General features: G+C 38.8%; 1 protein-coding gene and 1 long non-coding RNA gene across 3 annotated transcripts in view; one reads left to right on the top strand and one right to left on the bottom strand.

Annotated features, from left to right (window-relative positions):
• LOC107524728 (uncharacterized) overlaps positions 1 to 4,774 on the top strand; it is a 46,930-nt gene extending 42,156 nt beyond the window's left edge. Inside the window, exon 3 of the long non-coding RNA XR_001601998.2 lies at positions 3,613 to 4,774. This is a non-coding gene — a long non-coding RNA (uncharacterized LOC107524728). The remainder of the gene's footprint in view (positions 1 to 3,612) is intronic.
• KANSL1L (KAT8 regulatory NSL complex subunit 1 like) overlaps positions 1 to 13,073 on the bottom strand; it is an 80,422-nt gene extending 67,349 nt beyond the window's left edge. The window contains exons 1-2 of one of the 2 annotated variants that reach the window (XM_016196740.2): positions 12,542 to 13,073; positions 7,373 to 8,489 (exon numbers count right to left, since the gene is read on the bottom strand). In XM_016196740.2, coding sequence (XP_016052226.2) covers positions 7,373 to 8,460 — 1,088 coding nt within the window. In that variant the 5' untranslated portion in view covers positions 8,461 to 8,489; positions 12,542 to 13,073. Of the gene's footprint in view, positions 1 to 7,372; positions 8,490 to 10,154; positions 12,517 to 12,541 lie in introns of those variants that run through there. The other variant, XM_016196741.2, reaches the window with a different exon arrangement.
• Positions 13,074 to 24,029: the final 10,956 nt, after the last annotated feature.

Here is a 24,029-nt window from a genome sequence, read left to right as displayed (position 1 = left end):
CAACCAGAAAGGGATACAAGTGTTTCTGCTATAACACAGTATATGCATTCCTGAATAATACCATGTTCTATAAAGTAAAAATAGCTGAACTTATGCAGAGAACAGAGTTAGAGCCAGACCACTCGAAATCTATGGAATTTTAAAATCTGAGTCCTAACAAAACAACAAGAATCCTTATAAAAATATTAGTACTGTTTAAGTTTCCACTGGCACTTGTATCAATAAGCCAATCCATCCTTTCAAGCTTCCTATCCTGGAGCTCATGCTTCTTCCTTTGAGAAATGAAAGAGAGAAGATATTCACTTCTAATGGAGATCAGGTTGACAAAAATTTAAAATATCATCTAGTGGTAGCTTCCTTCATCAATTTCTTTTTAACAAAAGTGAACTATTCTTATAGCTATTTCAACTGAACTTAGAACTTCCTCTGATCTTTTAACATAATGGAATATGTAGCAATTTTTAAGCCAATAAACCAGTACTTTATTGCAATATAGGACAGTACTTTTAAAGAATTTTCAGCAGTTTTCTTATACTACTAAGGCTTTCTGTTTAGTTGTGAAAAAGCTTTCCCCCTGATCATTCCAAAACATTAATGTGTTTAAAGTGGTTTAGAAAAAACTCCAAACCAAATTCCACACTATTGACATCATTCCCCTATTTGCCAAATGTTAAAAGAAGTTTTTCAGGGAGAAGGAAAATTGTATAGGTTAGAAACAGGGTTCTATATAAAGAGGAAAAACACTGGAGAACAAGTGAAGGTAAAATAGGAACTTTTATTTTTCCTATCTTTAATTGATCTAAATGATAATGGATCTAATGGTTTGTTCAAGATAATAGCAACAATGTAATCAATTATGTAGCGTGTATGTGCACGTGTGTGTGCGCACACGCGTGTGTTTGTGTGTATATGCTTATAAGTGAAAGTGATACAAAGGACAGGAGAGAAGAATTAGGATTATTCTGTTATTATAAGGTGCTTGCAATACCCAGGATAGGTATGTTATTTGAAAGAAAACTTGGATTGGATTAGCTGTATATGTACACTGAAAACTCTAGGGTAGTGCTAAAAAAAGTAAAAAAAAGTATAATTGATATACTAAAAAAGAAGTAAATCATGTAAAATGTTCAATTATAACTACAAAATGCAAATAAAGAGTGGAAAACAAAAATAAGAGCAAAAAAAAGGGCAACAAATAAACTGACAAATATGGGAGATATTAATCTACAATATTAATAATCACTTTAAATATCAATGGTCCAAATACACTAACTAGAAGACAGAGATTGTCAGAGTGGATCAAAAAACAAGGTCCAACTATATGTTGTCTTCAAAAAGCTCACTTTAGCCTGGTCAGGCATGGCTCAGTGGTTGAGCATTGACCTAGGATCCAGGAGATTGTGGTTCGAATCCCAGCTAGGGCACATGCCAGGGTTGCAGGCTCGATCCCCAGTTGGGGCTGTGCAGGAGGCAGCCGATCAATGACTCTCCCATCATTGATGTTTCTCTCTCTCTCCCTTCCTCGCTCTGAAATCAATAAAGATATATTTAAAAAAAAAAAAGCTCACTTTAAATATAAAACATAGATTAAAACTAAAGGGATGAAGCAAGTTAGCCAGGCTAACACTAATCAAAAGAAAGTGAGTAGCTACATTAATTTCAATCAGAGCAGACTTTAGGGCAAGGAAAGTTAAGATGTATAAAGGGGGACATATAATAATAAAAACGTCAACAGTCCAAGAAGATAATCCTTAATGTGTATGAGCCTAACAAAAGAACATCAAACTATGTGAGGCAAAAACTGATAGAACTTCAAGGAAAAATAAATTAATCTAATATTGTAGTTAAAGACTTTAACACTCCCTCTATCAGAAATGCACAGATCCAGCAGGCAGAAAGTCAGTACAGGTGAACACAGTATCACCATCAATCAACTGAAAATAACTGACTTCTAGAGCCTAGTACATCCAACAACAGCAGATTATGCATTCTTCTCAAGATAACATAAAAGAGTCATCAAAAAAAGACCATGTTCTGGTCCATAAAACACACTTTAAATATGGTTTTTCAAAAAGAAATCATATAATGTCTGCTCTCAGACTACAATGGAATTAAATTAGAAATCAATAACAGAATCAAACTGGAAAATCCCAAAATACTTGGAGATTAAACAATACACTTCTAAGTAATACATGGGGCAAAAAAGAAATCTTAAGAGAAATTTTAAAATATTAATTTAAATTAAAATGCAAATACAAGTCATCAAAATATGTGGGATGTAGTGAAGATAATGCTTATGGGGAAAAGCACAAAATTTATAGCATTAGAATGCAAATATTAGAAATAAAAAAGATCTAAAAATCAATTATCTGAGATTCTACCTTAGGAAACTAGAAAAATAGCAAACTAAATCCAAACTAAGTAGAAGAAATAATAAAAATTAGAGTAGAAATCAATGAAACTGACACCACGAAAGCAATTGAGAAAATCAATGAAACCAAAAAAGTGGTTCTTTGATCAATAAGCTTCTAGCCAGGCTAACTCAAAAAAAGAGAGATGACAAAAATAACTAATATCAGGAATGAAAGAGGAGAAATTCCCACAGAGCAATGGACACTAAAAGAATAATAAAGGAATATAAACAACTTTAAATCCACAAATTTAATAACCTAGACAAATGGGCCAATTCCTTGAAAGCACAATTTGCCAAAACTCACACAAGAAGAAACAGACAATCTGAATAGGTTTATCTCTATTGAAGAAATTGAATAAATAATTAATAACATTCCAAAACAGAATACACAAGGCCCAAACGGGTTCACTGGCAAATTCTACCAAAAATTTAAAGAAGAAATTTGACCAAGTCTCTACAATCTCTTTCAGAAGATAGAAGCAGAGGGACTGCTTCCTAACTCATTCTGAGGCCAGCATTACCCTTATACAAAAACCAAAGGCATTACTAAAGAAAACTATAGATCAATATGTCTCATAAGTACAAATGCAAAAAATCGTCAACAAAATATTAGCAAATCAAATTCAACAACGTATAAAAGGACTTATATGCTATGACCAAGTGAGATTTATCCCAGGTATGTAAGGTTGGTTCAACATTCAGAAATTATGTAATCTATTACATCAACTTTTTCTTTGTTCCACATACAAGTAAAATGGAACCTTGGTTCTCAAACTTAAATCATTCTGGCTGTTTGAGAAGTGATTCGTTCTAAAACCAAATCATGTTTTCCCATTAGAAATAATATAAATTGAATTAATCCATTCCAGACCCCTGAATGATTCTGTTTTAACCTTTCTTATATACATGTCTAATGTACTGTTTAATCTATAAACTTTGCAATTATTTCTTTTTTTAAGCTCTATCGTTATTCTTACAACTTTTCTTTCCACTCTGCTGCCATAGAAAACACCAAAGTATTCACAGCACCATTTCCTCAGATATTAACATAAGGTTTAGGGGTAAACTAACTCATACTCACACATTCTCTCCTCTGTTGCCTGAGAGACACGTGACTGATTATACAGGTATCGGCATGAATGGGTTGTAGGATCGAGAACCAAATTTTTATTTAGTCTTATGTTTTTATTGATTTTTAGAGAGAGGGAATAGGGGAGAGAAAAACGTCAATGCAAGAGGGAAACACTGATTGGCTGCCTCCTGCACATCGCCCACCAGGAATCAAGCCTGCAACCTGGGCATGTTCCCTGACCAGGAATCACACCAGCAACCCTTTGGTGCATGAGATGACGCCCAACCAACTGAGCCACACCAGCCAAGGGCGAGAACCAAAATTTTGTTCGACAACTGAGATATTTTTCCATGAACTTGGTTGAGAACTGAACTGTTCAAGATGGGGGACGTTCAAGAACCAAGGTTTAACCGTAAAATAAATCAGACATTTCCCATCTATTTCCAAAGTGTAGAGAATTGAAAAGATAATGAATGTAAAAAGTTTGTCAACTTCACATTAAAGAAATATAAAGGTACTCTTATCTGCAATTTATTAATGAAATATTACTAGTTTCTTTATCCGCTGGATGTCACACTGAGGTCATACTCCTATCTATCCAGTTCCTCAAAGGGAAGCTCATCATCTGGCTCTTCACTTCCTTTCCTTTCTACTGGCACAACGGAGGTGTGAAGGAAACCCTGACGCCTCATTTCCGTGAGTCTGCAACAAGCTGCTTACTTACTTCTTTTCTGCCTTTCAATCTGGAAGATCTGCCTGAGAGCTTGTAACTAAACACATCACAACACTCCTGTCTTGGTGAAAGCCTAATCCCATTTATATACCAAAGTAAAAATTTGATGAAAATTTGAACATATGGGGAAATGATTGGGGTTTTCTCCAAACATCTAAGACTGTTGTTTGACTTGGAAGATATTGGCAAAGTTTCCTTGAATAAGACAAAGAAACATGTTTTTCTATGTCAAAAATCTGTGAGTTTTCCCACATTCATCCTGAAAGAAACTGATTTCAATTCTGAGAAGAAATGAAATGCTAGAACTCAAAGGTCTTACTAGATATGAAGTAACATAATTGTACCAGAGTCTGTTAGTGACCAGCCCACACCCCCTAACACTTACCAGTTCAGCTCACACAGACCTGCCTTTTCTCCAACCGCCAGCACATGCATTTGACTAAGGTTTGTTGTTGTTGTTGTTGCTTGGGCCTGCTTTGTCACCCAAGTGGCAGAACAGAAGTGCAAGGAATTTAACACAACCAGGAACAGCCTTCACTCAGTAACTGATGGGATTTGATGCACAAATACTCCAGCTTCCTCACTTCTCAAACGGGTGAACTCAGGCATGTATTTTACACTGGCTCCCCACGGTTCCTGTGGAATATTAAACTCCAGTGTTCCACAATAGCAAACTGTGTGATAAGACACTCCTTATTGGCTGCCAAATCTGTGCCTTATTATTATGTGCAGGTACTTTATATTTAACATTTCATCTAATTATCTACAGAACTCTTTAAGTTAGACCAAAGAAGAATCTGATTCAGAGGGTTAAGAATAACCTTAACCTTTGCTCAGGATCAAAGAGCAAACCAACTGTAATACAAGTGTATCCAAAAACTCTGCTTCTTCACCAAAGGAACGGAACACTGCAGCAGGGAGAAGGGGTACATTCGTATTAAAATCCTATTTTTATTTCCAAAGGAAATTAACTTTTAAAATATTTTTTAATGCATACTAGTCTCAACCAAAAGTTATTTTTAAAGTACACACTAATGTCATTATGAATTAATCTACTGCCTACATTTTTAGAGGAAGAGGAAAAGGGGAAAGTCAAACATATATTTATATATTTAAAATAAAAATGGTAATGGCGAGTGTGAGTGTGACTGCTTTTCAATTTCCTAAAACAACTATATTCTTTCACAGCTAAATTTCATAGTCAGAGGAATGTTTTTCTTATCAAGGCTATAAACTTAAAAAAAAAAAAGACAAAGAAAATAAAAAGGAACTTATAATCTGAGATTTTGAAGATAAATATAATACATTTTACTTCTCAATTTTTAAAAGTTACAAATGTTAAATATTATAATAAACTACTTTAATGTCTATATTTTTGCATAGTTCATTCATTCATTCATTGAACACACATTCATGCTGGTTTTAAGATATACAAGATATATCTTGTGGCCGTTTTTGGTACTAGAGACAAAGGAAAAGAGGGTAGGGAAATCAAGAATGGAAGAGAAAATAAATAGAGCAAAATTCCACAGATTGCTGACCCCAATTTTTGTACCTTTACAACTACATATACAAATACAGAAAAGTTCATTCATTGGCTCAACAAATACCAGACAAAGCAGTAAAAACTAGACAATGCTAGGCAGTGGATATAAAATAAAAGAAGTACTCGCCCTTAAGTTGCTTAAAATTAAGTCGAAGTCAACCAATATTTGCCACTGCAGACCTTATGATTTTAGTTGAGAAGTCTATTTATATTTAATAGAGATAATAAAAATTTAACTGTGTTCACAACCACTTATGAATTTAGATACACAAAATGCATCTTTTTACCTGTTTTATGTTTAAGGTTTAATTTTAAACTTTATTCATTAAAAATATTTGTCCACATTTGAAAAATGAGTTTCCAGAAATATAAAGAAGAAAATTTTTAAAAAACCCAACAACTTATCAGGATAAAAGTTTTCGATTTTAAAATAAACTTAACAACATGAAAACATGAGCTCAATAACTATTAGCTCCCACAGTCAAACAAATTTCAAATATAGTGATAACAGAGCACCAAAAGACTTTGCTTTACATTTTATTCCTTACTATAAAAATTAATATACTGTCCTTTTTATTAGTAAAAATTAATGTGTTTAGTTTCTAATTCTATAATGATTCTCATTCATCTTAAGAGAATTTGATAAAACTGTTAAATTTCTTCCTCCCAAAATACCACATATACACACAGTATTTTGCATCAGTTTAGAGACATTAACGGATTCCCTGGAAGCTAGATTAAAAACTATGTTCTATCTGGCTATTTAAATAAAATTAATTCAAATTAAATAAAATTAAAATTTCAGTTCCTCAGTTGTACTGGTCGCATTTCAAGTGCTCAATAGCTACACAAGGCTAGTGCCTATGGGATAACACAGACATAGAACATTCCATCATCTCAGAAGCTTCTATGAGATAGAGCTGTTTTGGAATGTTAACATGATAAGTAAAAGTATTTTGCTCTGTTTTTTTGGTTTGTTTTTATTATCTAGAAACCTCTCTTTGAAGTAGACTCTGGGAGGATAGAGGCTGTGAATATTTAGAATCACTGGGGTGCAGCACATAATAAGCATTCAACAGGTACCTAATAGGTGACATAATAGCTTTCTTTTGGCTACATTGATCTAGCAAAATTTACTAAGTTGGTCAAGGCCAGAGCTGAAAGCTGTGAATACAAAAATATACAGTTAAAAATAATTGTAGCAGGTCAACTTATATGTACTCTCATCAATGAGAGCTCCCTATGTACAAACGTCGTAATGAGTTTTAGCTGCACATACTGGCTAGATCACTTAAGCAAAATTTCAGGCCTTGTCCATAGCCTATCCAAGAATAGGAAAAATGTTTACTTGTAGCCAGTTAGCTTTTATTATCCCTGTACTGGTTTTTCCTAGATAGAGTAGTTGAATAACTTATTTTTAAGTAGTATGTATATATTCAAACACAGTAGTTTAAATAACGAAATACTTTTAAATTTCATCAGTTCTATAACTTAAAGATTACGGCATTAAGATTTTAGAAAATCTATTTCCTTTTAATATATCTTGAAATCAAGACAAAATTGCTATATAGAGAACAGTAAAAGGTCTAATAATAATTTTGCACTTACACTGCCACACTTTTTCTAATGGTATATTCATCCAAATCGTCATCAGAGCTGCTCTCTGTTGCATCAGAATCCAGACCCTCTTCAACATGAGACAACAGCCCTGTAGCAGACAGTGCAAATCTTTGGATTTCTGCAGCTGTACACCGTGCAAAGCCATTTTTTGTATCATTCCATAATTTATTCTCTGCAGTCAATAAGTTGATGTCTGGTTTAATTTCAGTGCATTTAGGTAAACTGTTATCCAAAACTGTGGTAGGTTCATGAAAGATCTTCATTTCGGGGAGTTGATGCTTCATAGAAAATTTCATCTGCTGACCATAGTGCTTAACAACATGCTTTGCCAGGAGCATCTGCAAATGTTTCTGAGTTCTTCTAGCCTGGTTAAGTAAAATTTTCTGTTTGCTTATACAATTAAGTAAACGAGCATTCACTTCCTCCTCTTTTTCAGCAGCTGAGAAACTAACAGGCATATTTGAATGGCCAGGCCCACTATTCTTTTGAGCACAGTGCAATAAACTCTTTTTAATCTCAGCATCAGTAACTTTATCCAAAAGTGCATTCTTTTGGTACCATTTACAGTTTTGTAGTTGTACTTTATCTACATTAGTGTCTTTGGTTATATTTGAATCCAAAATAATTTTTACATCTGTCATGCACTGGCCTGTGTTATCTGACAGAGGTTCCTTTTTGATGAACTCTTCAGAATGAGAATGACAGATTTTACTGAGCTGAATGTTGCTGCCATTACACAGTATGTTTTTCAGCTTATTGCAGTTGGGTTCCCCTAATTTCTTTTGCTTATAATTCTTATTGTATTTATTTAATGTAGAATTAGAGCCCATTAAAAGAACTGTCTGATAATGTTTTGAAGACTGAGGGGAGCCAAAATGTTTTAAATTCACAAAATTAGTGTTAAGAGTAGGTTCAGGAGTTGGAAATCCCAGCATCTGAGAGAAAGTATCTCCCTTTAGCTTTTCATCCATAGTTCTTGGGCCTTCCACGCATAGCATCTTATCAGACTCCATGGTACTTGGTAAAGATGAAAAGCAGATACCCTTTGTTGCTGCCTCCCTCAGAGCTGGGGTCATGGCGAAACCTGCAGACAATTACTGGAAACCTAAAATAATGTAAAAAAAAAAAATCAGATATCTAGAAAATACTTTTATGTTTATACATTCTCCAAGGGCAACATTTTTAATGTTTCTGATTAAAATGTGAACAGAACCAAACTCCTTTTTCCCCCCAACTCCTAACACTATTTCTGTTCCTTCCTAGCTCATAAGGAATTCAACTAGCACTAAACTATTCTTCACTCTGACTATGGGCCTATACCCAAAACACTTATTGTAAGTTAAGGAAGAAAACAGTTGTTCTGATAGTATTATTGTTACAAATAAAAAGCCTTCCCCTGTTGTCTCCAAAATGTTTCCATTAGTGACCATCTTTATTTTTAAGATTTATAAATCATACATATTTATGAATTTAACATTAAATGCAATGTCCTTGGACATTAGATATAGTAAATACGTCATCCTTCAAAAGATGTATGTACATAGTGAGATAATTATGATGTCAGTAATTAGTTGATCCTGACACTTAGTAATCAGATCTATACAAATTAATATATAGGTCACATACACCAAATGCTTTTTGACATACTTTCTAAAGAAAATCAAGTTTGCCAATATAATCTACAGAGTTGAAACTGGTAATCTAGACAATCTAGATTAAGAACCATCCTTTCTCCTGAGAAGGAACATTAAAAATTAAAGACCAAATCTGATTTCCCTCCCCTAAAATACTGCTTCAGATATGACTATGATTTATATTCTAGCATGTGAATGTATATTACATAAGTCTACGGTAAATATCCTATCCATACATATCCCTGAACATTAAATTTACTCTTTCAACTGGAATCCGGATAATCAGAATTCTCTTAAATGCAGAGCAGTAACACAAACTAGGAATAAAGTATAACAAAGAAGGCAGATCCATCCATAAGTTAAAAGAAAGTGAAAAGACTACCAGGGGCATTTTGAGAGACAGGAGAACCCTGAAGTAGGAACAAATATTAAATAATTTCCACTTAAAACTTAAATGTGTTTCAGACAGCTGATCCATTATTATAACAGAGAAAGAGTAGAGAAAAAGAAATTATTTTAGCAAAATATGAGCAGCTCTTTGAAACATTACTGAAACATACAGGAACTCAATTTCTAATTTGTAATTCATAAAGGAAAAATCCAATTAAAACAATAAAATTAATGAGAAAGAATGTACATTGGTATAATTTTAATCCTCTAAAACCTAGGAATTAATGGAAGGTGTGAATTCAAAATACAGTGTTGTGTTTTCAAGACTTATGCCACACATGAGCATTACAATGTAGTAATTGGCATGACCAGCGTACAGTTACCTCAGCACTTTGTACTCAACAAAGTTTATAGCAAAAACTTCCACTCTGAAAACTATGCCTAAAAAGGAATTTTCTTTGAAGACTAAAAGAATTTAATTAAAGATAAAGCCATTTGGGTGGTCACATAACACATCAAACAGATAACACTTCAGGCAGAATTATTACTATTATTATAAGTGCATGGTTCATAGAAATATAAAGGAAGAGCTGTTTTTTTCTGTGTACATCAACTTGGATCCAGAAATTTACATTGAAAAGAACACTATCACATTTGCTCAGTCTATAGATTTTGACTCCAATTTAACTTCATGTGGTTAAACACTGATTAATGATCTATTACCAAATAAAAAAAATTTTAATTACTTTAAAAACGTGCTTCAGTCCTTGGTCTTATAGTACTGGAAACACACATTAAATAAGAAATTCATTAAAAATATTAACAAAGCCTCAATATTATAACTGAATGCATTTCCTCCTAATTCTGCAATACTAAGAGAATTTTCACATCCAATGTTTCTAAAAGCCTAAAAATATTATCAAGTATTAAAAACTCCCATTATGAACTGTCTTCAGATTTTCATTATAAGCTGTCTACAGGCAAGTACAATATTACCATTTTTATTAACATTTGCTGCTAGTTTATTTATACCACATGATCAGGGAAGTACAGTTCAGTGAAATCTCTCTTCACGACATTTAAAAGGAAACACACACAAAGCTTTTGGAAATGACACAGCTACCTCCCTTGCCTTTCTAAATGAAACATACTGAAAGTAATGTAAGACTGCACTGATGATGAGGGTCATCCATTATAGTCCTGTAATACAGTAAGGATTTTAAGAATAGAAGTATAAGAGATGATATACTTTCAAGTCAGTAAATTCATTGCTAATTATCTATTAGCTATCACTTCTGCTGTAAGCAGCCCCACTCTTTGTGTTTATAACTTGACAAACCTAATCAGTTAACAATTCCAAACACAATTCTAAACCTGAAAGAAAGTCTTCTCCTTCAACTACCATCTAGTACTGTATAGACAAATGTAAAAGAAAATGGAGATAACTGAGTAAATGAAAATTATGACGTAAGTTTTGCATGGTAGACTAAAGGCAGTAAAAGATGTTACAGGCAGTAACTGGTGGGTTATCAAAAACAATCTGAATAATGAATGAAACAGAGGAGCTTTAGACAGTGGGCTTTAAAAAAAAAAAAACCACAGAAAAGGCTACAAGTGAAAGAACGATCAAAGTGAAATCTGTAAGTGAATTCCATACAAGCTAGATGAATGAATAAAGGGAATGAAATAGTCTAAGTTATCAAGATAAATAGTATCAAAGGTGGATGGAGCTCTTAGATAATGCCACAGTTGGACAATGGAGTCACTGGACCTTTTAGTAGAAAACTGTGATAAGATCAGTGCCCTCCTCCACAGGAATGAGTACTCTAATGGATCAATGAAACAATACCTAGTATATTGCCAACAATTTACTGGTAAATTGAGTAAGACAAAAAAAAGGAGAACTTCCTGAGCTTCAAGAAGTCAAAAAGGTAAATATCAACAGCCAATATTTATCAAGCACCCACTTTGTGATTTGCAGCACATCAAATATGAAATACATTCCTCTCCCTGAAGCAGCTTACAATAAGGAAAAGAGATACATCACGGACATGTGATAAAAAATTTTATGCAAATTAAAGCAAGGTTTTCATTTTAATGCTAATACCAGATTATGAACAGAGCTATAATGTAAGGCCTGCTCATGCTCTACGTGAGTATGAATCAATACAACATTCTGGAAGGTCACTTGGTGTTGTTACAAGAGCTGAAACACACATACATACAGAGAGACTCTTTGACCCAGTAGTTCTTCCTTTACAAACTTAAAGGAATTTTTTAAAGATTTATGTGAAATACTATTTTGTTAGTGAAATTTACACTAGCAAAACATGAGAACGTCCCAAACATCTGCCAATAAAAAAAATTAAATATGATAGTTACATGATGTAATAAATAATCTTAAGCAGCCAAAAATAATTTTTGCAAAGACTAATGGCATGGGAATGCTTATGAGGTAAAGTGAGATGAAAATGCTGCATGCTCTCTTTTCTAGAAAAAATACACAAAAATGCATAGGAAAATATTTAGAGAGAAATACAAATTATTTGTATTTTTATTTGCACTCGTCTTGATTTTCCAAATTATTTTGTAAATTTAACAAAATAAGTAACTGTTATGTGAAAAGGCACCACACCAAAAGAAAAAAAAAAAAACACAAAACCTCAATGTGATAGAATTGGTCTGGATTAAGAAGTTTCATGTTTAAAAAAAAAAAAAAAGCTCCACCAGGGCTGGGAAAGAGAAGTAATGACTGCCTAGGTTAAAACTATGAGGAAATGATGGCACCCTTGACACTCATCTGAAAAGGAGGTGGAAACCAAGGGCGAATCAAAGATAATAGTTACAACAGATTTTGAAGATATTCAAATATATCCTATTTCATGACTCATTGTTTACGTTTTTCCGGTATGCTGGCTTTAAGGAAACAAAATATCTGACTTTTGTTATAAAACCGTATTACGCCGCAGTTTCTCTATTCCGGTGTGGGTAAAGATTATAAATCACTTTCACTAATACAGGGCACTTGCTTTCACAAGTCTCCTAAGGCAGGGACACTACCATGAAACTATTTACAAGAGAAAAGAGCCAGGAGGAGAGGCTGCGCCTTGCCCCAGGAAAGAGGTAGTGAGACCTGGGAAAAGCGGGGACCACTCGCTGCGAAGCACCCACAGTCCGGGGCACCAGCTTCCCTCGACGTTAGCGTCACAGCCACTTTTTCCTAGTCAAAAAGCTGCCGGTTTTGTTTGAAGTGCCGGTAAAAACCTCACTCAGGTTTTTGTTAACAAGCCTGCCTCTTCGGGCATTTTGAAAACATTCCTACTGAGCAAAACTCGGCACGAAGTGAAGCAAACCGGGTAGGGAAAGACGGACGAAAACAAGCTATCCTCTTAACTCGCGCCAGCTGACTCCAGTCTGGGGCAATCAAAAGGAATGTGCTTCCCACAGTTAAACAACAAAAAGCCCCGCGCGCCGCCGACCGGAGGGGGAGGGGGCCGTCCCCAGGCAGCGGCAACGACCCCGACGCTCATTTTCTCGGAGCCACAAAACTACACAAACGTCCACCCCGTGCCTTCCCTCTCGGACGCAGGACTATCGTCATCCTTTCCGGTGGTTTCTGTAATGGCCCGAACACAGTCTTGCATTTCTTGCTCCCAAAGAGCACATAACCTCAAATTTTCCAGCAACGCCGCTCCCTTCAGCACACCGACAAGCGACACAAACACCATCCCTCCGCAAGTCTCTAGACTCCCCACCTCCACCCCCGCTCACTCGAGAGGCCAAGTCCACGTCTGCCTGAAATAAAGTAGGAAATGACTAAAACAAGGGTCACATCTAGCCCAGCAGGTCCTGCCCCAGCGGCTCCCCCAAAACTACGCCGGGCGCAGCCGCCCCCGCCGAGGAGCCGCAGCCGGAGCAAGGGGCGGGCCCAGAAGACCACGTGTTCTGCCTTCTGCGCACGCGCCCGCCAAAACAAAAGGAAGGCCCGCCAAGCCCCGCCCCCCGCCACGTGACTGCGCCGAGGTCCGCCCCCAGCCTCTCCCTCCACCCCTTCCCTCCCCTCCCCGGAGCTACTGCCAAGGCTGTTAGGTTTAGCCGTTTAAATCTGGCTGCGGTCCGACCCCTGCCCTGAAGCGCAATCCTGAGCCTGGACCCGGAGTCCAACAGCCCGGAGGATTCGAGGGGCGAGGAGCTGCGGGGCTGTACCCGGCCCGCAGACCCGCCCGGCGATCTCCGGCACTCTTTCCTCCCCGCGCTGCCCCCGACCGCAGTAGAGGAGACCCACCCCCCTCAGCCCCCCGCTGCGACGCCGGCCACTCGCCTGCTGGGGCGCCCCGGCTCCCCTCCGCCGCCGCACCTTCGGTCCGGCCGTGGTGGGGGCTGCTGAAGTGATCTCTAGCTGCCCGCCCGCCTCCCCCCACCCCGGGGCGCCGCTGACTCGTCTCCAGAGCGCGCCCCGCTCTGCCCCGGCCGCCGCCGCCGCCGCCGCGGTTTAACAGTCCGTCGGCTGCCCGCACCTCCGGGCGGCTCGGGGCACGGAACCCTCGGCGGAGGGGCAGTGGGCGGGGCGCGGAGCCGGCCAATGGCAGCGGGGGAGGGGCCGCGCCATGCAAATGAGCGCGGGCGCGGGGAAACCCCGGCGGGGCGGCGCGGCGGCGGCGTTCTGGAAGCGGCCGGACCCGGCGCCCGAAGCCCGCTGCCGGGGCGCGGCCGGACCCGGGGCGCGCGGCTCGCGTCTCCCCGGCCTCCCCGCCTTCCCCGCGCCAGCCGGGAGAAACGTCCGTGCGCGACCGAGCCGCGGCCCGCCGACGCCGCCGTTTGGCTGTGTCTGTGCCGCGGCGGCGAGCGCGGCAACCGCCGGGAAGGGAGGCTGCCTCGCCGCGCGCCGGCGCCGGGCTCGCTCCCCGCCGCCCGGGCGGCGGCTTCGAACAAAGCCTCGCGAAGGTGCCGGGGCTGCGCGCCTCCGCGCCTCCGCTTGTGTTTGGGCTGCGCGCTCGACCCTGAAGCCGTGATTCCGCCCGACCCAAGGGCCCCGAAGCGGGCCGACGGGTCCGCCGCGGACCAGCCGGGTCGCGCTGCGGTGAGAACCGGGAGCCGCCGATTCCCGCGCCTTGAAGTCGGCGCAGAGCGGGGCTGGGCGGCGCTGGAGTTCACTGCGTTCCGCGGCCGCGCAGGCAAATCAATGAGCGGAGTTAGATGCGGAGACAGTCCCCCGGGGGCGTAAGAAACGCGCCTCGGAGCCCCGCGCCCCGCCGCGCCGCGCCCCGCCGTCCCCAGTTAACACACAAACCAAAACAAACGCTCGGCACTGAATAGAGCGCTCGGGAGGGTGGGCTGCAGGCTTCCCTGGGCACCTGACTTACACGGGGAACGATTTAGGGGTGAAGCGCCCTAGAATTTCAGATCCAGAAATACAGCTGCCACCGTTCCCACCTTATTATTTGGGCACGATCGTGGGGCGCAGGGGAGAGGCGGGGGGCGGGGGGGGGGAGTCCGTCTCTGGACTTAGAGCAAAGCGTAAGGCGCGACGCGGATTCCTGGAATTGGAAAAGCACCGGCTCCTTACTGGTCTTTCTGGCAGAGAGTGACTTTACTGAAGTAGTTTTTATGGCAGGTTACATTTGTAGGAGAGAATGCGCTTTAATCATCGCTCCAAACAGCAGTTGCACCTTCATCCGGGATAAAGGAAGAGTCTGGGGAAATTGATTTACCCTCATTGGAATAAAAACTGTAAGCGAATGATGTATTGTGAAAATTAAGTCAACAGATATTAATTGGGTATTTTCCATATTCAAAGGGCCAGTCATAGTCCCCGGGAACAGAAATGCAAAAATGATTAAGGCGATAAAATGTGTTTTTAAAATTAACAGCCTGAGACGTCAAATAAGCATGTGTTGAAATACTTCAAAGGAAGATTTTTTTTTTACTTGAGCTGGGTGCTTTCAAAGACTTTAGGCAGAGAAGGAAGGAAGGCGTCAATAGTTCAGGACACGGTATTCTTGCGTTTGAGTAGAAGTTGTGTGTATCTATTGTGGGGCTGGAAAAGTACAGTATCAAATACAGTGAGTAAATCTGAATAACAGGAATTCAGATTTTAACCTGAAGGAACTGTAGTGCTAGCAAATCACTTGAGGATACAGTTTTCTCCTATGAAATAATTATCAATTATAAAAAAATATATTCACATATTTACCAAATGTATATGATTAGTACAGGAGATATATCAATAAGCAAAGTTCCTCCCCTCATGGAATTCATAGTGGGTGACACAGGCATTAAGCTTTGTAATCACACAAGTAATCATTCAGAAGGCAGTTTTGCACACGTTATCTAGTTTGTTCATCAAACATCCCCTCCCGGGAGGTCAGCTGTTTACAATACTCTAGGTTAATTCTTTTATAGTCAGTCCTGCAGTCTGCCAAATTTGCAGACCTGAAATGAAAATTTTAGTCTATCAAGCCATCATACAAATAAAATTTTCTCATTCCTTTTATATTTGGTTTGTGATACTTGAATAGGAATTGGGGTGGGGGGGGTAAGAAATGAGTGCCAGTTTTTCAGAAACTCTAGAATACCAAAGCTCCTTAATGCAAAAACGAACATACTGAACCATTTTTTCAAATTGTTTTCTACATTTATTATTCAGCAAAAGCCTGGAAAATGCATATAGTTAATTTTTTAAATCAAGGATGTGTTATTACTCAGAAAGCACATTTTAAAAGCATTCTGATTTCCAAGAAAAGACATCGAGGAGACTTGAAGTACCAACAGGAACAAGGAGAAGGGAAGGGCACCGTTCTTGCTGACATAATTAGTACCTGTCTGGAAGCCCGTAGAAGTGTCCAGGTAAGCTACATTACAGTGATTTCGTGAGATAAACTTCTTCCCTCAGCACTGTTTTTATTCAGTCTTTTCATTCGGGAAACACGTGTGTGGCACTTAGTACAGCTGACACTGTGATAAATGCTGGCGATACGGGGGAAGGATCATACCCTGGTCTCAAACAGCTCATCGCCAGGGAGCAGTTACCAGCCCAGCGTTTTCTACCCCCTCTCCTGCTCTGCTTTCCTCCTGGTGCTTATCACCATCTAACCTAACACAGATTTCAGTTCTTTTGTTTTTGTTCCCTTGTCTCCCTAGGCTAGAATGTGAGCTCCGTGAAGTCAGGCACTTTTCTTGTTTTCCTTACTGTTGTATCCCCAGAGCCCAGGACAGGACCTGACACATGGAAGTTGTCAACACATATTTTTTGGTTGAATGTATGCATTTAATTCTCACATTTTCCAGGATTATATTCATTTCCCAGGTGTGTTTGTTTTTTTTTTAAAGAAGAAACTCCATGAGGTTAAATATTGTATTCTATATTCTTACACGTGTAAGTGGCCAATCTTGGATTTAAAGACAGACCTACCGAGCTCCAATGCCAGAATTCTTTCCTCACTACCTCTCATAGAATAGAAAGTGAGTTTGGAAGCCTGTGCTATTTACTCCTCTTATTTCCATGCTCAGGGCGACTGTCCTACACTGTCATACTCTAGCACATTTAATTCCTTCTTTTTATGATCATGTTTAGAAAGTGGAATAGGAGCAGCAGTAGGGCTAAAGGTGGCAATTACTATTCAGGATAGATTTAGCTCTATCGAGTCACAAGCAGACAAAGGGTAGGGATAGGCAGCAAGAATAACAGGATTTTTAGAATCAGGGCAGGACACGAAAGTGGTTAGAACTGACCCATCCATGGCTATAGGGGAATAAACAGTGATTCCGTGTATGAAAATATCTGTAGCTCCTTTACTCACGATAGCCGCAAACTGAAGACAAGCCTGAGATCCCTCACCTGAGATGGCTGAAAGATAAATTGTGGTGTTTACCTTCCATATAATGGAATACTACTCCGAAATAAAAAGAAACAAATTACTGATACATGGGACAACATAGATGAGTCGCAAACAGTATGCTGAAAGAAACCAGACACAAAAAGAGTAAATACTGTGTAATTACATTTATGTAAAGCTCTACAAAAGACAAATGTAACCTATAATGACAGAAAGCAGATGAGCAGTTGCTTAGGCCTGGGGTGGAGGGAACTGAGTGGGATGGGATCTTGATCATGGAGGAAGTTAGCATGCATTTGTCAGAACTCATCCAAGTGTATACTTAAAACAGGGACACGTTATTGTATGAAATTGTTCTTCAACAGAGCTAATTTTTAAAACAAGAGCTCTCTGATGTAGATTGACTCAAAAATCTTGATGAGATTTAGATCCAAAACTTAGGCAGAAAAATTAAAAAACTAGTCTGTATCATTTAAGATGCAAATAGCCTTTGTGAAATGTATCCAAACACCCAAAATAATGGTGGCATGAAAAAACATAAGGGTCCATTCTCTCTGTTGTAAGTTATTTGATTCTAAAACACATTTTTTCACAATTTAACATTTCTGAAATCAGAATGACCTCAGTATTGATGCACTAACAAAGCACTGACTCAGTTTTATTGCCAATGGACTTTTTCTTAATAATATATGAATGATGGTGCCTCTTAAAACTTAATAAAACATGGTTAAATAAAGACATTTTAGAAATAGACGGCCCAGAGCTGATACAAGAGCTCCACGGGGTCACCGGGGACCCAGGTTCCTTTCTGTTTTCTTCTGCCTCCATCCTTAAAGTAATTCACGGTCCCATGTGGCTACCGGAGCCCCCGCCGTCAGAGTCACTTTGCAGGCAGGAGGCAGAAGGATAGAAGGCAAACAGCCCTCCGGTTGGCTCCCCTGAAGATCCTCTCAATTCTGTAGCCTCATTGTGTGGACATATCTAGATGCGGGGGAGACCAAGAAAGACAGCGAAAGGAACACACTGTCAACCTCCAATAAATAGGGATTATTATTTAGGAAGGAAGGGGGAACAGCTGATGGGTAGGCAATGGTATCCACCAGCTTCCAAAGCAAAATATCTGAAACAGCTAAATGTAACAAGCTGGCTTGGGGGACAGGGAGGTCAAACAGAGCTGAACGAGGTTTTTTGAACTACATTCCATGTTGTCAGGCTCTGTGGCTTTGCCCAGGATTGTTAAGAATGCTGAAGACTTTGATGTAATTAGAGAGGAAAATGGTGCACAGGTCTACCCAGACAGGCAAAGGTAAGTCTAGGACCAAAACATGGCATGTTTTGATGCAGATTTAGTAAGGAATGTAAAGTTTATTCTGTAGTTATTAGCGGAACCATTGAAGATTCTTATATAAGTGAAGCAATAAAAGTGTTGTGTTTGAAACGCTAATCCCATAAATCTTTACACTAAACAGGCATATCTAGAAATAGTGGTCATAAATCACTACAATTGAAAAGCATCCCAACATTCTGATTCACTTCATATGAAATGTGAACATCACGGCAGTTTCTTAGAATCACTGAAGGTTTTACATATATGTATATACGTATGTATTTTAACAGCAGTTCTCTTTCCTCAGTTACATATCAATTACATATCATGCGTAAGAACATATGAAAATTGTATTGGTCATGACGCACCAGGTTATGATGCTGTAACAGATAACCCCAAAGTGACAGTGACTTAACACAAAAAATGTTTATTTCTATGTCACACAGTTTGCTGCAGGTCAAGGTAACTTTTCAGAGCACTTGTCTTCCATCTATTGGATCTGTATTCCATGCTTTGATCCTAAGTTGCCTCTGCAGCACTTTTACAATCACTGCCACAGGATAAGACACATCACTTCCATCTACAATCCTTTCGGAAGGACTAGTCAGACGGTCCTGCCCAATTACAAGGGAATCAAAAAATATAAATGTCTTACGTGCACAGATGAATATTAAAACTCTCTACTACAAAAGTTATGTAAAAAAATTTTTTTAAATGGCATCAACAGATGAGACTATGTCTCATTTGAGATGCAACAGTCTCCAGGCACTGATGCCAACAACCAGGATCTAGTTTGTAGTTTTTACAGTAGGTATTCTTTAGTTGCATATTTGGTTCCTATTCCATAATTTCCCTTTCCTAATATTTTTTTGATTTTCATGCTAGTATCAGCTCATATGCTATGAGTGAATCTGTTTCTACCTGCATGTCCCAAAGTGGGCCCTAACTGGCTTAAGCCAACTAATACATTCCACTTCCCTTAGCACAAGCATTGTTTCAGAGGTGGGGTGCATATGACAAAAACTAGCCCCATGAGAGTGAATTTCAGCACTTATGCCTAATATACTGGACAAAAGTACATTTTCTCACTCTAGACATGATCGAGAAAGCCCATCCACAGACCCAGTTGTAGAAATAGGCCTACACTATAACTGGCAGAACACAGACATGGAAAGCAACTGGTAAAGTGGATCCTTACTAACAAATTGTTCAGTCAACCAGCCCCCCCCCAATATGTTTTTATTGATTTCAGAGAGGTAGAAACATCAGTGATGAGAGAGAATCATCAGTCGGCTGCCTCCTGCATACCTCCTGCTGGGGATTGAGCCCGAAACCCTGGCATGTACCATGTCCCAGAATCCAACCGGGACCACCAGGTCCATAGGTCGAAGCTCAACCACCGAGCAACACCTGCCAGGCCAGTCAGTCGGCTTTGAGTCTGTTCTAACTTTGAGTTTCCCAGTTTTGTGAGCCCTTTCTTCATTTTTCAAGCCAGATTTTACTTGAATTTTCTGTTTCTTGCAACAGAAAAGAACTCTACCTAATATATTTTTGTTAAATGAAACGTATCTTGGGATATAGTTAAGATAAAGTTCTGGTGAGATTAGGTTTAAGGAAAAGATTTAAATCTTTTGGTTTAAAATTAGGTTTAAATCACTTTGGCAGGTTGATTCAAAAATTTGTATGGAAAAGAAAAGGAATTAGAATGGCCGAAAACAATTTTGAAAAAAAAGAATAAAGTTGGAGGAATCCTATTATCTGATTTTAAGTCTTTCTATAAAAAGACTATAACCAAGGCAGTGTAGTGCTGGGAAAGGGGGGAAGGAGATACATAGCTCAATGAAATGGAACAGAGGCTGGAAATAGACCCACACAAATATGGGAATGTAAGAATGTAAGATTGGCTCAAATATAAATTGAGAAATATGGTCAATTAATTTTTACAAAAATGCAAGGGCAATTAAATTTTAAAAAGGATACTCTTTCAAACAAATGGCATTGGAAGAATTAGACAACTATATGCAAAAAAGTGAACCTCAACATGCATCTCAAACCTTATAAAAATGACTAAATGGAACATAGATCTAAATGAACAATGTACAATATAAAGTTCTTAAAAGAAAACTTGAGTTTGGTCAAAGAGTTCCTAGGTATGATACCAAATAAATTTGAATTCATCAAAATTAAGAACTTTTGCTCTACAAAACACACTGTCAAGAGAATGAAAGGACTAGATACAGTCTTGTGACCCTCCTGGAACATGAGAGCGTAGGGAGACTTGTGAGGTGCTGCTACATGACCGTGTCTCTTGCCTCCCTGTCCACTAAGGAGGCTGTCCTGAGACATTTTCTTATTAAGAGTTCTGCTGGGGTCTGAGGCCTTCTGCCTGCCACCCTCAAGGTGCACCTGCAGCTATAGAACTGCTTAGTAGCATCAAGCAGTGGCTCCTCGGCAGCAAAGTATCCCATCCTTCTTGTTGCAGTCATCTGGCCTCTTCTGTTTCAGTGTCATCCTGTGCAAAGGTCTGGCCTCTTCTGTTTCAGTGTCATCCTGTGCAAAGGCCACAGAAAACTTGACACCTTTAGCCACTCATCTTTTCACTCTCCGTGTAAGCAATAAACTGAGTTTCAAAAAGGCTCATTGTTCCTTTACTGGCTGAATCTGTCAGCCTGGCTTTGCCTTGTGCTTGACAGTGTAGGGATATGTGAAGAATCCTCAAAGCTAAGTATTGAAAAAAACAAGCGACCCAACTAGAAAATGAACAGACAATTCGCCAAAGAAGATACTTAGAAGGTCAATATGCACATGAAAAGCTGTTCATTATCATTAGACATTAGGGAATTGCAAATTAAAACCACATATCTATTAGAACAAAATAAATTTAAAAATACAAGTGCTGGAGAAGATGCAGAGCAATTGGAACTCTTACATTGCTGGGAGGAAGACAGAATGGTACAGGCACTCTGGAAAAACAGCTTGGCAATTTCTTATAAAGTTAAACATGCATTTGCCTTTCTGATGCAACAATTCCTCTCCTAGGTATTTAATCTTAGCAACCAAAATTTCCTTAAGCAGGCAAATGAATAAACCAACCGTGGGAAATCCATACAGTGGAGTACTATTTAACACTAAAAAAGGAATAAGCTATTAATTCATGCAACATGAATGAATCTTAAATGCATTTTACTAAGAGAAAGAAGCCATTCTTAAAAGGTTACCTATTTATGATTCCATTTATATGACAATCTCAAAATGACAAAGTTATAATTCACAGAGAACAGATCAGTGGTTGCCAGGGGTTAGAGGTCCTGGGAGAGTGACTATAGAAGGCATGAATGACTTTTTGTAGTGACGGAATTGTTATATAGCCTGATTGTGTTGGTGGTTGCATGAATCTATACACATGCTAAAATTCAGAAAACTGAAAAAAAGAAAAAGGCATTTTTACTGTATGTATGTAAACCAAAAAGGGGGGGGATTTGCTGTATGTTAATTTAAAAAATAAAACTTAGAGGAAAAAAGAGAAAAGGGAGGACTATTGTAAAAGAGATTTAAGAGGTGATACAAAAATATGTAATTTGTGGACTATTTGGATCCTGGTTTGAACAAACTAACCACAGAAGTCATTCTTGATACAACCAAGAACATTTTAATGTTAATTTGGAACTAAATATTAAATTTAAGTTTTTAAAGTATGATAATGGCCTTGTAGTTATGCAAAAAAAAATCATCAGTTAGAAATGTATTCGGAAATATGTGTGTGTGTGTGAGAAATAGGATTAAGTCTGCAATTTGCTTTAAAATAAGTAAGAAAAAGGTAGGGAGATACATTGGCAAATGTTGAAGCTAGAGGTTCATTATACTATCTTTCTATTTTGAGTATGTTTGAAGTTTTCTGTAACTTTTTTCTTAAAAATGGAAAATTAGGTTTCAAAAATAGAGAACTTCTTTCCAACATGTGTTATAAAGCAGTAGACGTGATAGGCCTATGGTTGGTTTCCATCACAATGTCAAATCTTTCCAGTGACTCAAAGTAAATAAATGCTGTGTGTGCCAAAAATAATACTGACATGTGAAAAAATCCAGTCTCCTAGAAATCTTATACTTTGAGCAATAAACTACTAAAATTACTAGATTAGTAAAGATTTGCAGTTAGAGTTTATAATAGCAAATCAAAACAGCTTCTTTATCATAATGTCATTTCAATGACACCATCAAGGAAATAAAGGGTAAAAATAATTTTAAAGCAATAATTATGATTCTAAAAGTCTCAGCCAAAAAAACCAAAATTACTCGAGCTTTCTGATTCTCGTTAATTATTGACGCAATGTGGCTTCCTTGCCGTGTTGGTTCAGTCTGTTCTTTTGAGCATTATTGTTATTTATTGTTTCTTGAGCACTTAGCACTGTGTGAGATACAGACGATAAATTCCCTCCCTAGGGGACAACCACCAAAGCCGCACAAGCAAAACACAAAGATTAGCTATTTAGGAAATGAAAACCAAATGAAAGGTCAAGAACCTCATTCCGAAGTCGCTGTTTTGCTTTCAGCTTTAAGCTCAAGATATAACACACGCTTCTTTTGGGGGGTGCAAAACAAGACTAGCTGGCAAGATTAACGACCAGTTTAGGAGAGAGAGAAAACACCCAGAGATCATTCCAAGAAAATATCCTACCTTAGATATCCTTTCAGTTTCTGATATATATAAATATTATTAGAACCTATTCCTAGCTCAGCAGACTGTAATATGGCTTTGTGTGTGTGTGTTGAGTGTGAGTATGATTTAGGCCCGCCCAGCAGACCTTTCTGTTCCCTTTCTTTTGATAATACCACCGTCTGCTTCAGCAACTGCTTCCCCAGTCTGTGTCAATCACAGTGCTCCTCTCCCCTACCTTATAACGACATTGCACTGACGGATGTGGGCGGGAACAGCCGAAGGTCATTTTTATAGGCACTGTAATGAAACTTCTTTGCAGTGTCCATTAGGCCAATTTGCAAAGAAAAGTAAAAATACGTGTATACAGGGGAAGTTCTAGCAGGCCCCCTAGAATCAGGCCCTTGAGACCCGAGTTCCTACAGGCCTTTAGATGGTATGAGCTACTCCACAACCCTTTCAAACTAGCACACTCAAGTTTTTGCTTGGGATGGTGGGAATTGGGTTTCTTTTTGTCATTTGCACTTGAAACAATCCTAAGAAGTTAAAGAAATTGCCCAAGATCCAATGGCTCCTAAATAATGGAGTTATCATTCAAACCCAGGTCTGTCTGCCTCGACATACACAGCAGGCTTCCTCTACTGCGCTCGTTTGCTTTGCATCCTAAAGATGTTGTATTCCTAAAATCTAGTTTCTTTTAAGATTGGGAAAGGAAGGGAAAGGTGCTGAGGGGAGAGGATTGGTCCGTCCGATCCTATATTGTTTCCTGGTAGTATGAAGGAGGTGAAAGCTGCAAATACAGTAG

This window comes from Miniopterus natalensis, chromosome 8, assembly GCF_054644295.1.
Source record: "Miniopterus natalensis isolate mMinNat1 chromosome 8, mMinNat1.hap1, whole genome shotgun sequence".
Lineage (NCBI taxonomy): Eukaryota > Metazoa > Chordata > Mammalia > Chiroptera > Miniopteridae > Miniopterus > Miniopterus natalensis.
The sequence above is the reverse complement of the archived record's forward strand: the minus strand, read 5'-3'. Positions and strand labels throughout refer to the sequence as shown.